Consider the following 17363-nt stretch of genomic DNA (forward strand, 5'->3'; position numbering starts at 1 on the left):
ATGGATAACAGGTAACTGACGGATAACAAATAGCTGATTGATAACAGGTAACTAACAAACAACAGGTAACTGAGGGATAACAGATAACTGATGAATAACATATAACTGACGGATAACAGATAACTGATGGAGTCTTAAACATGCCAGAAAGTCTGCCAAGCTAGGTTATAAAGCTCAACAACTAATTATAGAATTATATTCAGCTAACATCTATTATATAGACAGAAATTCAGAGAGCCGGGAATGCTAGTTTGAATTCAAGGTTCACCGTTATAAGCAGGGTATCCTTTTAAAACTAAACTAGTTTCATGGTGGCAAGGGTGGCCAACGGTAAACTAGAGGTATTGCCAGAAAGAAGAGAGTAGAAGACAGTTTCCTTATGAGTTGCAGACACCTTATAGAATTGTGTAGCCTTTTGCACCCGCCAACTCACTCCATGTTGGGCTACACATTGTTCTCCCGGATGCCAGTTGGAAGTCTTTGCTCAAATATCTTGTTTTTCTGAAGTACCTGAGGCCTGGGCAGGGAATATTTTAGACAGAATTTCAGAATTATCAGATACTATGGCTGAACTATTTAGTTGATGATTACCAAATTGTCACAAGATCCTCTGGCCAGATAGTCTAGCTGGACTAGTGGACTAGGTACTACCAGGTTCACACTTCCTAGACTATCAAATGCTGAGGTCAGGCTATTTAGCAATTCACTATGGATGAAGTGACCAACAGATATCATCACTAGATTCTCTCCCCTTTAATTATTAGATTGCTCTGGTCAAACTATCTAGACATTTTGCTGCCGGTAGAGGTCTTAGGGTCTGGTCATAGGCACAATTGAAACATATCTTTGGTTTTTGAGAAAGCATCACAAGTTGAGCTGCCACAACAGCTGGTCAGGGTTCATATTCTGCCTTAACTTAATAATTACGCTAACATTTCAACTCGCGGGCAAGCGTTGAATATCTCAACTTCAGTTAACCTTGATTCTGCGCATCAACCAAATGATGTCACAATTGAATCTGAAGTGACCCGTTCTGTCTCTGAAAAATCATGATTTGGACTATAATAAGGGTCTCTTTATAGCTGCTCCATCTGATCCTCTTTCTCTGAGGGACTAGTAAGGTACATGATTGTTACTTACAAACTCAAGTTCTGGTTAGTTAACTACTAACATCTAGTTGTTTACCATTATCTATTAACAGTTAAATGTTAGCAGTTAACTGTTCTTTTTATATTGAATTCATATAACAAAGTGTACTTTATCTGATGTCTTGTGCAAAAGGTTTTGCATGTCTGAATCAATGATTTGATCAATTGTCAATCCTCATAAGCATTTCACCAAGGCCTCAGTTAAATTCAATTTAAAAAATTGGTAAAAAATTGGTAAGATATTAGTAATAAAGGCATAAATAAAATAAGCAGCTACAATATAGAATGATAGGTGTGAGCAACTAGCAAGGTCATGTTCACTTTAGAAGTCGATTTCTTTTTAAAAAGAATGAAATAATTAAGTTGATGCCAGCACTCTCCATCTGTTAAACACAAATTATAATGTTTCAATTTACTATTAACCTAAAATCATGCATAATTAAGTATTAAGTAAATCTATTAAGTAAATCTATCAAGTAAATCTATTAAGTAAATCTATTAAGTAAATCTATTAAGTAAATCTATTAAGTAAATCTATTAAGTAAATCTATTAAGTAAATCTATTAAGTAAATCTATCAAGTAAATCTATTAAGTAAATCTATTAAGTAAATCTATCAAGTAAATCTATCAAGTAAATCTATTAAGTAAATCTATTAAGTAAATCTATTAAGTAAATCTATTAAGTAAATCTATTAAGTAAATCTATTAAGTAAATCTATTAAGTAAATCTATTAAGTAAATCTATTAAGTAAATCTATTAAGTAAATCTATTAAGTAAATCTATTAAGTAAATCTATTAAGTAAATCTATTAAGTAAATCTATTAAGTAAATCTATTAAGTAAATCTATTAAGTAAATCTATTAAGTAAATCTATTAAGTAAATCTATTAAGTAAATCTATCAAGTAAATCTATTAAGTAAATCTATTAAGTAAATCTATTAAGTAAATCTATTAAGTAAATCTATTAAGTAAATCTATTAAGTAAATCTATTAAGTAAATCTATTAAGTAAATCTATTAAGTAAATCTATTAAGTAAATCTATTAAGTAAATCTATTAAGTAAATCTATTAAGTAAATCTATTAAGTAAATCTATCAAGTAAATCTATTAAGTAAATCTATTAAGTAAATCTATTAAGTAAATCTATTAAGTAAATCTATCAAGTAAATCTATTAAGTAAATCTATCAAGTAAATCTATTAAGTAAATCTATTAAGTAAATCTATCAAGTAAATCTATTAAGTAAATCTATTAAGTAAATCTATCAAGTAAATCTATTAAGTAAATCTATTAAGTAAATCTATCAAGTAAATCTATTAAGTAAATCTATTAAGTAAATCTATTAAGTAAATCTATCAAGTAAATCTATTAAGTAAATCTATTAAGTAAATCTATTAAGTAAATCTATCAAGTAAATCTATTAAGTAAATCTATTAAGTAAATCTATTAAGTAAATCTATTAAGTAAATCTATTAAGTAAATCTATCAAGTAAATCTATTAAGTAAATCTATTAAGTAAATCTATTAAGTAAATCTATTAAGTAAATCTATTAAGTAAATCTATTAAGTAAATCTATCAAGTAAATCTATTAAGTAAATCTATTAAGTAAATCTATTAAGTAAATCTATTAAGTAAATCTATCAAGTAAATCTATTAAGTAAATCTATTAAGTAAATCTATCAAGTAAATCTATTAAGTAAATCTATTAAGTAAATCTATCAAGTAAATCTATTAAGTAAATCTATTAAGTAAATCTATTAAGTAAATCTATTAGGTAAATCTATTAAGTAAATCTATTAAGTAAATCTATTAAGTAAATCTATTAAGTAAATCTATTAAGTAAATCTATTAAGTAAATCTATTAAGTAAATCTATCAAGTAAATCTATTAAGTAAATCTATTAAGTAAATCTATTAAGTAAATCTATTAAGTAAATCTATCAAGTAAATCTATTAAGTAAATCTATCAAGTAAATCTATTAAGTAAATCTATTAAGTAAATCTATCAAGTAAATCTATTAAGTAAATCTATTAAGTAAATCTATCAAGTAAATCTATTAAGTAAATCTATTAAGTAAATCTATTAAGTAAATCTATTAAGTAAATCTATTAAGTAAATCTATTAAGTAAATCTATTAAGTAAATCTATTAAGTAAATCTATTAAGTAAATCTATTAAGTAAATCTATTAAGTAAATCTATTAAGTAAATCTATTAAGTAAATCTATTAAGTAAATCTATTAAGTAAATCTATCAAGTAAATCTATTAAGTAAATCTATTAAGTAAATCTATTAAGTAAATCTATTAAGTAAATCTATTAAGTAAATCTATCAAGTAAATCTATTAAGTAAATCTATTAAGTAAATCTATTAAGTAAATCTATTAAGTAAATCTATCAAGTAAATCTATTAAGTAAATCTATTAAGTAAATCTATTAAGTAAATCTATTAAGTAAATCTATTAGGTAAATCTATTAAGTAAATCTATTAAGTAAATCTATTAAGTAAATCTATCAAGTAAATCTATTAAGTAAATCTATTAAGTAAATCTATTAAGTAAATCTATTAAGTAAATCTATTAAGTAAATCTATTAAGTAAATCTATTAAGTAAATCTATCAAGTAAATCTATTAAGTAAATCTATTAAGTAAATCTATTAAGTAAATCTATTAAGTAAATCTATTAAGTAAATCTATTAAGTAAATCTATTAAGTAAATCTATTAAGTAAATCTATTAAGTAAATCTATTAAGTAAATCTATTAAGTAAATCTATTAAGTAAATCTATTAAGTAAATCTATTAAGTAAATCTATTAAGTAAATCTATTAAGTAAATCTATTAAGTAAATCTATTAAGTAAATCTATTAAGTAAATCTATCAAGTAAATCTATTAAGTAAATCTATTAAGTAAATCTATTAAGTAAATCTATTAAGTAAATCTATTAAGTAAATCTATTAAGTAAATCTATCAAGTAAATCTATTAAGTAAATCTATTAAGTAAATCTATTAAGTAAATCTATTAAGTAAATCTATCAAGTAAATCTATTAAGTAAATCTATTAAGTAAATCTATCAAGTAAATCTATTAAGTAAATCTATTAAGTAAATCTATCAAGTAAATCTATTAAGTAAATCTATTAAGTAAATCTATTAAGTAAATCTATTAGGTAAATCTATTAAGTAAATCTATTAAGTAAATCTATTAAGTAAATCTATTAAGTAAATCTATTAAGTAAATCTATTAAGTAAATCTATTAAGTAAATCTATTAAGTAAATCTATTAAGTAAATCTATTAAGTAAATCTATTAAGTAAATCTATTAAGTAAATCTATTAAGTAAATCTATTAGGTAAATCTATTAAGTAAATCTATTAAGTAAATCTATTAAGTAAATCTATTAAGTAAATCTATTAAGTAAATCTATTAAGTAAATCTATTAAGTAAATCTATTAAGTAAATCTATTAAGTAAATCTATTAAGTAAATCTATTAAGTAAATCTATTAAGTAAATCTATTAAGTAAATCTATTAAGTAAATCTATTAAGTAAATCTATTAAGTAAATCTATTAAGTAAATCTATTAAGTAAATCTATTAAGTAAATCTATTAAGTAAATCTATTAAGTAAATCTATTAAGTAAATCTATTAGGTAAATCTATTAAGTAAATCTATTAAGTAAATCTATTAAGTAAATCTATTAAGTAAATCTATTAAGTAAATCTATTAAGTAAATCTATTAAGTAAATCTATTAAGTAAATCTATTAAGTAAATCTATTAAGTAAATCTATCAAGTAAATCTATTAAGTAAATCTATCAAGTAAATCTATTAAGTAAATCTATTAAGTAAATCTATTAAGTAAATCTATCAAGTAAATCTATTAAGTAAATCTATTAAGTAAATCTATCAAGTAAATCTATTAAGTAAATCTATCAAGTAAATCTATTAAGTAAATCTATTAAGTAAATCTATTAAGTAAATCTATTAAGTAAATCTATTAAGTAAATCTATTAAGTAAATCTATTAAGTAAATCTATTAAGTAAATCTATTAAGTAAATCTATTAAGTAAATCTATTAAGTAAATCTATTAAGTAAATCTATTAAGTAAACATCTATTAAGTAAATCTATTAAGTAAATCTATTAAGTAAATCTATTAAGTAAATCTATTAAGTAAATCTATCAAGTAAATCTATTAAGTAAATCTATTAAGTAAATCTATTAAGTAAATCTATTAAGTAAATCTATCAAGTAAATCTATTAAGTAAATCTATTAAGTAAATCTATTAAGTAAATCTATTAAGTAAATCTATTAGGTAAATCTATTAAGTAAATCTATTAAGTAAATCTATTAAGTAAATCTATCAAGTAAATCTATTAAGTAAATCTATTAAGTAAATCTATTAAGTAAATCTATCAAGTAAATCTATTAAGTAAATCTATCAAGTAAATCTATTAAGTAAATCTATTAAGTAAATCTATTAAGTAAATCTATTAGGTAAATCTATTAAGTAAATCTATTAAGTAAATCTATTAAGTAAATCTATCAAGTAAATCTATTAAGTAAATCTATTAAGTAAATCTATTAAGTAAATCTATCAAGTAAATCTATTAAGTAAATCTATCAAGTAAATCTATTAAGTAAATCTATTAAGTAAATCTATCAAGTAAATCTATTAAGTAAATCTATTAAGTAAATCTATTAAGTAAATCTATTAAGTAAATCTATTAAGTAAATCTATTAAGTAAATCTATTAAGTAAATCTATCAAGTAAATCTATTAAGTAAATCTATTAAGTAAATCTATCAAGTAAATCTATTAAGTAAATCTATTAAGTAAATCTATCAAGTAAATCTATTAAGTAAATCTATTAAGTAAATCTATTAAGTAAATCTATCAAGTAAATCTATTAAGTAAATCTATTAAGTAAATCTATCAAGTAAATCTATTAAGTAAATCTATCAAGTAAATCTATTAAGTAAATCTATTAAGTAAATCTATTAAGTAAATCTATTAAGTAAATCTATTAAGTAAATCTATTAAGTAAATCTATTAAGTAAATCTATTAAGTAAATCTATTAAGTAAATCTATTAAGTAAATCTATTAAGTAAATCTATTAAGTAAACATCTATTAAGTAAATCTATTAAGTAAATCTATTAAGTAAATCTATTAAGTAAATCTATTAAGTAAATCTATCAAGTAAATCTATTAAGTAAATCTATTAAGTAAATCTATTAAGTAAATCTATTAAGTAAATCTATCAAGTAAATCTATTAAGTAAATCTATTAAGTAAATCTATTAAGTAAATCTATTAAGTAAATCTATTAGGTAAATCTATTAAGTAAATCTATTAAGTAAATCTATTAAGTAAATCTATCAAGTAAATCTATTAAGTAAATCTATTAAGTAAATCTATTAAGTAAATCTATCAAGTAAATCTATTAAGTAAATCTATTAAGTAAATCTATTAGGTAAATCTATTAAGTAAATCTATCAAGTAAATCTATTAAGTAAATCTATTAAGTAAATCTATTAAGTAAATCTATTAAGTAAATCTATTAGGTAAATCTATTAAGTAAATCTATTAAGTAAATCTATTAAGTAAATCTATTAAGTAAATCTATTAAGTAAATCTATCAAGTAAATCTATTAAGTAAATCTATTAAGTAAATCTATTAAGTAAATCTATTAAGTAAATCTATCAAGTAAATCTATTAAGTAAATCTATTAAGTAAATCTATTAAGTAAATCTATTAAGTAAATCTATTAGGTAAATCTATTAAGTAAATCTATTAGGTAAATCTATTAGGTAAATCTATTAAGTAAATCTATTAAGTAAATCTATTAAGTAAATCTATTAAGTAAATCTATTAAGTAAATCTATTAAGTAAATCTATTAAGTAAATCTATTAAGTAAATCTATTAAGTAAATCTATTAAGTAAATCTATTAAGTAAATCTATTAAGTAAATCTATCAAGTAAATCTATTAAGTAAATCTATTAAGTAAATCTATTAAGTAAATCTATTAAGTAAATCTATTAAGTAAATCTATTAAGTAAATCTATTAAGTAAATCTATCAAGTAAATCTATTAAGTAAATCTATTAAGTAAATCTATTAAGTAAATCTATCAAGTAAATCTATTAAGTAAATCTATTAAGTAAATCTATTAAGTAAATCTATTAAGTAAATCTATTAAGTAAATCTATCAAGTAAATCTATTAAGTAAATCTATTAAGTAAATCTATCAAGTAAATCTATTAAGTAAATCTATTAAGTAAATCTATTAAGTAAATCTATTAAGTAAATCTATTAGGTAAATCTATTAAGTAAATCTATTAAGTAAATCTATTAAGTAAATCTATTAAGTAAATCTATTAAGTAAATCTATTAAGTAAATCTATTAAGTAAATCTATCAAGTAAATCTATCAAGTAAATCTATCAAGTAAATCTATCAAGTAAATCTATCAAGTAAATCTATCAAGTAAATCTATCAAGTAAATCTATTAAGTAAATCTATTAAGTAAATCTATTAAGTAAACATCTACAGAAAACAAAAGAAAGATTGTCGGCAACATAAAGCTAGTGCGGAAAACTTTTCAAAATATTTTCCAAACTGAGTTCTTACCAGTTTTTAAAATTTCATGTACAGTGGCAAAATGTTTCTTCAGCAAAGTGCTTATGAGGCTTGAAAATTGATCAAAGTATTGATGCACATTATATTAAATTTTTGCACAAGAAATCAGACCATTTACATTTAACTATTTGTTAAATGTAATGCTCTGCTGACCAAACAGCCAGTCGTGCTTTAATAAAGCTGGCTGTAAAATATTCTTAATACACTTCACTGCATTTTGCTCCAAATGTCAGCTGGTATTGACACGCTTTGGCAGGAGGTTTGATGTCAACATCGACTAAAACTCATAAAATGGAAGTTGTCTCAGACAGTTACAAATCCTGCATCTGAAAGCCTATTGTTAGGTTTAAAAATCTGCAAACTTTCACAGATATCGCAGTTATCTACTCTTGCAGCAGTAATGGGATAACCCTGGCTTTAGTAATAGCATACGGGCTCGCATTAGGTACACACCATCACCAAAGAAGTAATAAGCTCAAAGTGTGCTTTTTGAGAAAAGAGTTTAGGACTATAGCCAAAGTTGTCTTCTCTTCAGTGTGAGCCTCAATGAATGGAGATGTGGTAGCTATAATATTACATGATATAAAATAATTTTTTAAATCAGATGGTCGACCGGTGTACAGCAATTTAAAAGAGTTGCAAATAATTTTGCAAAAGAATTTTGAATAAACAAAACAATAAAATTTATGTTTAGATTTTGAAATTTTGACAATTTAAACATAAATTTGATTGCTTGGTTTGTTCTTTGATGATACCAACTATTCCAAGCAGAAGCTTCTAATGATAGAAAACTGTAGAATATGCAAAAAATGCAGAACATAGCCCAAGAACATAACTATATGATCTAAAATATGCTGTTCTCGATTTTTTATTAAAATAGCCAGTAGGAAGAGAAGTTCATTTGCAAAATATGTTTGTAGTTTGTTTGTGTAGAGCTTATGGCTGATGGATCTTATAGAGCTATATTAAAGGCTTGTCTCTCTATAGGCCAAATGTTACCAGTCAGTCTCAAAGCTATGAACTCACTCAGTAAAATTAGATTTTATAGCTCAACTTGGGTTAATTGCAAAGATTAGCCTTAATGCTATACGTAATCAAGGCTGGATTACGCACTGACTCACTAGCAGTGATATATTAGCAATTAGCAGCAGTTGGCATTTAGCAAACAGCAACTGGCAAGTAACTATTAACTATAATTGACAACCAGACTCAGCATTGCTAGTTTGAGCAGCCTCTTTGCTCATTACAACAGCAGATGCTGAATTTCATATACATGTATTTATTTATAGAAAACAAACCAACGGTTCTGCATGTTATTTTGTTAAGTTTTTTTAAACATCAACAAAGCAAATATTTTGTACCGCAAAGTTCGTAATATATTGACGAGAGTCAAAATTGATAAGTTTACAGAAAAAATTTTCTATTTTGACAGTGGTAAATCTTATTCTTCGAAGGACTCAAAAAATTTTAATCTTTAATGAAAATTAGAACTTCTTGACATCTTTTTAGCAAAACATGGAAAACAAGTTCATTTTCTTAAAAGTATTTATATTAGTATTAGAAGATTGCTTGTACATATGTACAATACCTCAAGTGTACACCATGCCACAGGCCTAGTGTACACTGTAGAATCTCTGTAATTAAGGAGCTAAAGATTAGGTGGGGCGTGTTGTTGAGAAGTTTCTGTCTGTCTTTACATATTATGATATCTTATCAGTGATGCGCGTCATAAGATGTCCAAGATAGACTAGGAGTGAGCCCATTAAGTGATCAACTATCTGTCCAGTGTTGATGCATGATTTACACCATCTCTTTTGGGCAACCTGAAGTCTAGACAACAGTTGCAGTAGAAACAGCAGCAGGACATCATGTACTTCTGGAAAGTGATTTTAGCGTTAAGCATTGCCTATGGTGCCATTCAAGGTTAGTGCCTATAACTTTATAATAAAGATATGAGGCTATTAGCTTTGATCTCATGCTCTACATATATTTACCTTCACATACATTCTCAATAATGGCCAGAATAATTTACAACTATGCCTAGAATATTTATACTTACCCTTCCACACACATGACAACATCTTTTCCGTTCCGTGACACCAAAATATTACATTCACTATCGTTTGTTTCAACTCATGAACTTTCTATTACTACAATCTTGAATTGGCTATCCCGACTCTTCCGCAGTACTATTAGATTACCAAATTTTAAAAGACTCCAACTTGCTCAATAATTCTTGATTTCTGTAGTTTTTTGGCACGTAACTAAAAACATTATTTTGTTTACAATGCCAATAAAACCACCGTTGTACACACATACATACAATATTTATAGCAAGCAGCCAGTTGTACAAAAATGCAACAGAGAGTTAGGTCAGCTGCTTTATGATAGCCATGTGCTCAGCTGCTAGAAATTGTTGAGAAGCTAAGGCTAAAGAAAGTCATTAGTAAGAGTTGATGGGTTGATAGTATGTTTTAGCAACCATATCACTTTCTCTTATCTGTATTATGTCTTTATTGCACTCTTGTACAATTTTTCATGTAAATATCAACTTTAATTATTTCTGTCACATTCATCTTCTGTAAAACATCTCAAAGGGGTCTTGTTCAACGGACCTTGACCTTTAGTTGAATCAACTTCAGTGATGTGGTAGAGTTTTATTGATTGGTCACACCTCGACTTCTACTACGCTCAGTAGTTAAGTTACGATTTGGATTAGTGATGACCAACCAGTCAGAAGCCAAACAGTATATATACCAAAGGTGTACTCTAAATGATGCGTAGCGTATATCCAGCTAAAATATTTCCTCTATGGCTTGATTGTAAAACATTCTCAGTGTATGCAAAATATTCAATATTCTGTGATCGTTATACTAAATAATGAATAATAATAGTAAAATAATAGAATAGGGTAAAGAAAGAAAATATATAAAATATGATTGGTACTAGAAGCCAAAAATACAAATTAACACAAAAATAGAAAATGTGATTAGGAGAAAATATGCAAGTATACTTAAAATAAATTGATATGGTTGAGGAAAGACCAGGCAGTGGGTCTGGCAAGACAGTATGGTAGATCTGTTGATATCTCCAACCGAGGTGAAGTGGGTTGCATTGATAGGAGATGGGTTGGGCCTGAGGCTTCACTTTACAGACCTCTTCAATTCATTTGGGATCATTCATTTAGGGGGGGGTTCGTTGCTATATGAGTTGTCTTTCTTTGGGGATATTGTAAGGATGTACAGTAAATTATAGTACAATGAATGGATATAGATATAGATATAGACTCAATGAATGAGCAAGGCTGAATCAGATGAATGAGGTCATAAGTAGGTCATGCAGTTTTTAACTCAAATATTTACTGTAATCTTATTGATTCTAGTTAACTTTATTAATTATTGGAGGTTTTTGTTAGAAAACGTCCATTAATAAAGTTAATTTATTATTGTCACTCGTTTTGTATTACTTTCAGGTGCTGATAATGACTTTCCATCTACCACAGCAACATGGATGAGTACCACAGGCTTTATACCAGATTCTACTAGCATCAACTGCACATTTGATCACAGCCAGTGTGGTTGGAAGAATGACCCCTATGCTTCAACAATCTGGATTTCAAACTCTGGGCCAACAAACTCGAAACGAACAGGTGGCTCGCTGTTAAGCACATAATCGAAGTCAAAAAAATGATTTCTGATATTTAGTCAAGTGTATGATGCTAAGTGCCGACTCAACTAGGTGGCTAGACTTATCAATGGATCCATGTACTGTAGCTGTAATGTAATCAATGTACACTCAGATCACCTTTGAGTCTTGTATAAGCTCATCTTCAACTTCGGGTCAAGGTCTTTTCATACTTCAGTTTATCTGACCCATGAATTAGCTAGTTAGCTGCAACTACTGTGAAGCTAAACTCATGCCTTTGCTTTTTGAACCCGTGTGAGAGAAGTTCCTTGGCTAATTTAGATGAAGGTTTCATTTACGTTGTTAAAAAGATTGGCTCAGTTTTCTTTTAACGTAGCATATATCACCACTAAAGGTTACCTTAAATCTACCAACATCCTAACACGGCAAAGAAAATTGCTCAAACATGAACATATTACTAAAACGTTTTTATCGTTGGAAAATTAGTTTTGTTAAACCCCTTTAATAGCATCTTCTGAGTGGTCTTTTTGCTTTTACTTACTCATAGAATGGTGTACGTATTTGCAGTAAAAATATTTCCATTTGTGTATCCACTATTAGCAGTTTTTGTTGGTTTTATCAACAAGCATGAACATATATTTTTCAATGAAAATTTGTTTACTAGGTAACTCAAATAATCATAATATATGCATAGACCACACTTTAAATATATTTATATTAGAATACCAGCCAAATGCCCAACGTTGCACAAGTGATAACCAAAGTTTTTACGTAGATATTTTCTTTATCCAATAAATTTGAGTAACCTTAAATAAATGTAATTTTTACTATAATAATATTTGTGTTCTTTTCTCCGAGGCCAGCATTAGGAGAACAGATTGCAACATGATCTTTCACCCGATCATGATCTTCAAGCGTGCTTGCTGACACATGAAGCGTGCTATTTTAATCATCAACGATTGGCAGGTGTAATAAGTATGATGAGTACAATTATTTCTTAGTATGGCAGTTGGACACGTAGTCTTATGCATAGTATGTGTTCGTGCAAAACTGGAGGTGCCGAGTTCAATTTCAGTACAAAGCAGATTTTTCATTTTTATAACTTTTTTACTATAACTGGACACACAAGCAAACAACAGACAGACACTGAGATATATATATAGATTGGTTGTTATTAAAAGTAATACGTGAATTTAATAAACTAATTCAAAAGGAGTTTTTCATTTTCTAGACAGATTGTTTTACACCATTTTCAGGTACACAAATAACACAACTTTAAAACTACAAGCCATATCAGTAGATTAGTAAACTTTCTTAAGAGGTTCAACATGTGCGACTTTAATCGTAGCCCATGTTATCTTTCATCTTCCTCACATACACTATCATCTTTTCTCGCAGAGATTAGAGATACGTGACTTACCAGGTCAATTTATGGGCTGCTTTCACTGCTGTGACTAATCAAGGTCGTAAGCAGTAGACATAATTTAAACCTTTGTGTTGTTTATTCACATATTTTCACTCAGATTTCAACTTCTTTTTACGTTTTGTCACATCTGTAGTAAAGTGCACAGCTCGAGTTAGCAAACACTTTTAGTCGATTGTGTGATGGTTGTTGACAAGCTAGCCTAGTGAAGGAGTTGTGCACTCCTTAAGGACTGATGTAGTTGTTGACAAGCTAGCCTAGTGAAGGAGTTGTGCACTCCTTAAAGACTGATGTAATTGTTGACAAGCTAGCCTAGTGAAGGAGTTGCGCACTCCTTAAGGACTGATGTAGTTGTTGACAAGCTAGCCTAGTGAAGGAGTTGTGCACTCCTTAAGGACTGATGTAGATACTGTAAGTGTAGGTTCAAACAAGCTGAACTCTGACTTCAGTTGCTAATAGAGTTCAAGACATATTAGTAACTCCTGTATTTTGACCTATGGTTGTGTTGTCAGCAGGAAGATTTTTCGCTCTGATCAAACAATTATATGATTATACAAATATACAGTTATACGATTATACGGTTATAAAATCATATGATTATACGATTATAGGGGTGTAAATATATACAATTATACAATTATACAGTTATAAGTTTATATGGCTACAGGGTTACGTGGTTATCCAGTTATATGATTATACAGTTGTCCAGTTATAAATGTCCATAAGTGGGTACATATTAGAATAATAGCAAGGACTGATTTTACACTTTAAAGGTGACTCTACGGGATCATGTTTTGTCAATTTTAATCTTGAAGCATCCTGGCAGTTAAACCACCTCAAATATGAAAAACAATCGCAAATGATAAAAAATTAACAATGTTTTTGATAAAATCTACTAAAACTTTGTGTAAGTTCATCTTTAAGCAGAAACCTGAGCAACTAGATTATCAAGATGAGCAACTAGATTATCAAGATGAGCCACTAGATTATCAAGTTGAGCCACTAGATTATCAAGATGAGCCACTAGATTATCAAGATGAGCAACTAGATTATCAAGATGAGCAACTAGATTATCAAGTTGAGCAACTAGATTATCAAGTTGAGCAACTAGATTATCAAGATGAGCAACTAGATTATCAAGATGAGCAACTAGATTATCAAGTTGAGCAACTAGATTATCAAGATGAGCAACTCGATTATCAAGATGAGCAACTCGATTATCAAGTTGAGCAACTAGATTATCAAGATGAGCTACTAGATTATCAAGTTGAGCAACTAGATTATCAAGTTGAGCAACTAGATTATCAAGATGAGCAACTAGATTATCAAGTTGAGCAACTAGATTATCAAGATGAGCAACTAGATTATCAAGTTGAGCAACTAGATTATCAAGATGAGCAACTAGATTATCAAGTTGAGCAACTAGATTATCAAGATGAGCAACTAGATTATCAAGATGAGCAACCAGATTATCAAGTTGAGCAACTAGATTATCAAGATGAGCAACTCGATTATCAAAATGAGCAACTCGATTATCAAGTTGAGCAACTAGATTATCAAGATGAGCAACTAGATTATCAAGTTGAGCAACTAGATTATCAAGATGAGCAACTAGATTATCAAGTTGAGCAACTAGATTATCAAGATGAGCAACTAGATTATCAAGATGAGCAACTAGATTATCAAGTTGAGCAACTAGATTATCAAGATGAGCAACTAGATTATCAAGTTGAGCAACTAGATTATCAAGTTGAGCAACTAGATTATCAAGATGAGCTACTAGATTATCAAGTTGAGCAACTAGACTATCAAGATTAGCCACTATATTATCAAGATGAGCAACTAGATTATCAAGTTGAGCAACTAGATTATCAAGATGAGCAACTAGATTATCAAGTTGAGCAACTAGATTATCAAGTTGAGCAACTAGATTATCAAGATTAGCCACTATATTATCAAGATGAGCAACTAGATTATCAAGTTGAGCAACTAGATTATCAAGATGAGCAACTCGATTATCAAGATGAGCAACTCGATTATCAAGTTGAGCAATTAGATTATCAAGATGAGCTACTAGATTATCAAGTTGAGCAACTAGATTATCAAGATGAGCAACTAGATTATCAAGATGAGCAACTAGATTATCAAGTTGAGCAACTAGATTATCAAGATGAGCAACTCGATTATCAAGATGAGCAACTCGATTATCAAGTTGAGCAACTAGATTATCAAGATGAGCTACTAGATTATCAAGTTGAGCAACTAGATTATCAAGATGAGCAACTAGATTATCAAGATGAGCAACTAGATTATCAAGATGAGCAACTAGATTATCAAGATGAGCAACTAGATTATCAAGTTGAGCAACTAGATTATCAAGATGAGCAACTCGATTATCAAGATGAGCAACTCGATTATCAAGTTGAGCAACTAGATTATCAAGATGAGCTACTAGATTATCAAGTTGAGCAACTAGATTATCAAGTTGAGCAACTAGATTATCAAGATGAGCAACTAGATTATCAAGTTGAGCAACTAGATTATCAAGATGAGCAACTAGATTATCAAGTTGAGCGACTAGATTATCAAGATGAGCAACTAGATTATCAAGTTGAGCAACTAGATTATCAAGATGAGCAACTAGATTATCAAGATGAGCAACTAGATTATCAAGATGAGCAACTAGATTATCAAGATGAGCAACTAGATTATCAAGTTGAGCAACTAGATTATCAAGATGAGCAACTCGATTATCAAGATGAGCAACTCGATTATCAAGTTGAGCAACTAGATTATCAAGATGAGCTACTAGATTATCAAGTTGAGCAACTAGATTATCAAGATGAGCAACTAGATTATCAAGTTGAGCAACTAGATTATCAAGATAAGCAACTAGATTATCAAGTTGAGCAACTAGATTATCAAGATGAGCAACTAGATTATCAAGTTGAGCAACTAGATTATCAAGATGAGCAACTAGATTATCAAGATGAGCAACTAGATTATCAAGTTGAGCAACTAGATTATCAAGATGAGCAACTCGATTATCAAGATGAGCAACTCGATTATCAAGTTGAGCAACTAGATTATCAAAATGAGCTACTAGATTATCAAGTTGAGCAACTAGATTATCAAGTTGAGCAACTAGATTATCAAGATGAGCAACTAGATTATCAAGTTGAGCAACTAGATTATCAAGATGAGCAACTAGATTATCAAGTTGAGCAACTAGATTATCAAGATGAGCAACTAGATTATCAAGTTGAGCAACTAGATTATCAAGATGAGCAACTAGATTATCAAGATGAGCAACTAGATTATCAAGTTGAGCAACTAGATTATCAAGTTGAGCAACTAGATTATCAAGATGAGCAACTAGATTATCAAGTTGAGCAACTAGATTATCAAGATGAGCAACTAGATTATCAAGTTGAGCAACTAGATTATCAAGATGAGCAACTAGATTATCAAGTTGAGCAACTAGATTATCAAGTTGAGCAACTAGATTATCAAGATGAGCAACTAGATTATCAAGTTGAGCAACTAGATTATCAAGATGAGCAACTAGATTATCAAGTTGAGCAACTAGATTATCAAGTTGAGCAACTAAATTATCAAGATGAGCAACTAGATTATCAAGATGAGCAACTAGATTATCAAGATGAGCAACTAGATTATCAAGTTGAGCAACTCGATTATCAAGTTGAGCAACTCGATTATCAAGTTGAGCAACTCGATTATCAAGTTGAGCAACTCGATTATCAAGTTGAGCAACTCGATTATCAAGTTGAGCAACTGGATTATCAAGATGAGCAACTAGATTATCAAGATGAGCAACTAGATTATCAAGGCTTGCATGTACGCTAACTTGCCTATAAATGTAAGTCATTGCCATAGTCAATTATATACGTATATATATACCTTTATTGGCGGTTTATAATCATTTTGATACAATAAATGTTTTACATACGGAGCCACAACAGAACAAGTGAATCTATATGAACATGTATAAATCTCAAAGATTGTCATTTTCATGGTCGGTCGTTTCCCAATGTCCGTTCAGCTCCACCGATTAAAATCTAGCAATAAAAACTTGTATCACAAAAGATTTGAACTCTGAACCTCTTGTTCACAATGTGCCCAGTTAATCCATTAAGCTACACGAGATGCAATGGGCGATTATCTGGATTGAAATACGCATAGCGGCTCCGCATTACGCGCAATGTCACTGAAGTTTGCTTTCACGGTTCTCATTAGTAAGTTTAACAATACGGATACTAGCTTACTTAAAATAGCTGATGGCAACTGCATTACCTGCAGCTGTTTAGTATATCATTACGAATGCCAGGCATTCAGCTAGTCCATATATAACTCTTAATAAATGTCTCTCTATCAGTCATCTGTCCAATTATAGCGATGAAGTTTTAGCAACGATAAATCTTCTTCACACTGGATTTGAACTCACACCATTCTAATGGTAAGTCTACTAACAAGCGCATGTAACCACA

The 17363-nt window shown here is 28.4% G+C and overlaps 2 protein-coding genes across 2 annotated transcripts; both read left to right on the forward strand.

The window, feature by feature from the left end:
- Window positions 1-13731: 13731 nt before the first annotated feature.
- Window positions 13732-14673, forward strand: LOC137402542 (involucrin-like). Its single transcript, XM_068089044.1, has one exon. It carries the CDS (start codon window positions 13732-13734, stop codon window positions 14671-14673), a length of 942 nt encoding a protein of 313 aa, XP_067945145.1.
- Window positions 14674-14689: 16 nt separating this feature from the next.
- Window positions 14690-16722, forward strand: LOC137402543 (golgin subfamily A member 6-like protein 22). The gene is made up of 2 exons (XM_068089045.1): window positions 14690-14693; window positions 14816-16722. The coding sequence occupies exons 1-2, from the start codon at window positions 14690-14692 to the stop codon at window positions 16720-16722; spliced, it is 1911 nt and encodes a 636-aa protein (XP_067945146.1).
- Window positions 16723-17363: the final 641 nt, after the last annotated feature.

The sequence above is a fragment of the Watersipora subatra genome, chromosome 8, assembly GCF_963576615.1.
Source record: "Watersipora subatra chromosome 8, tzWatSuba1.1, whole genome shotgun sequence".
NCBI lineage: Eukaryota > Metazoa > Bryozoa > Gymnolaemata > Cheilostomatida > Watersiporidae > Watersipora > Watersipora subatra.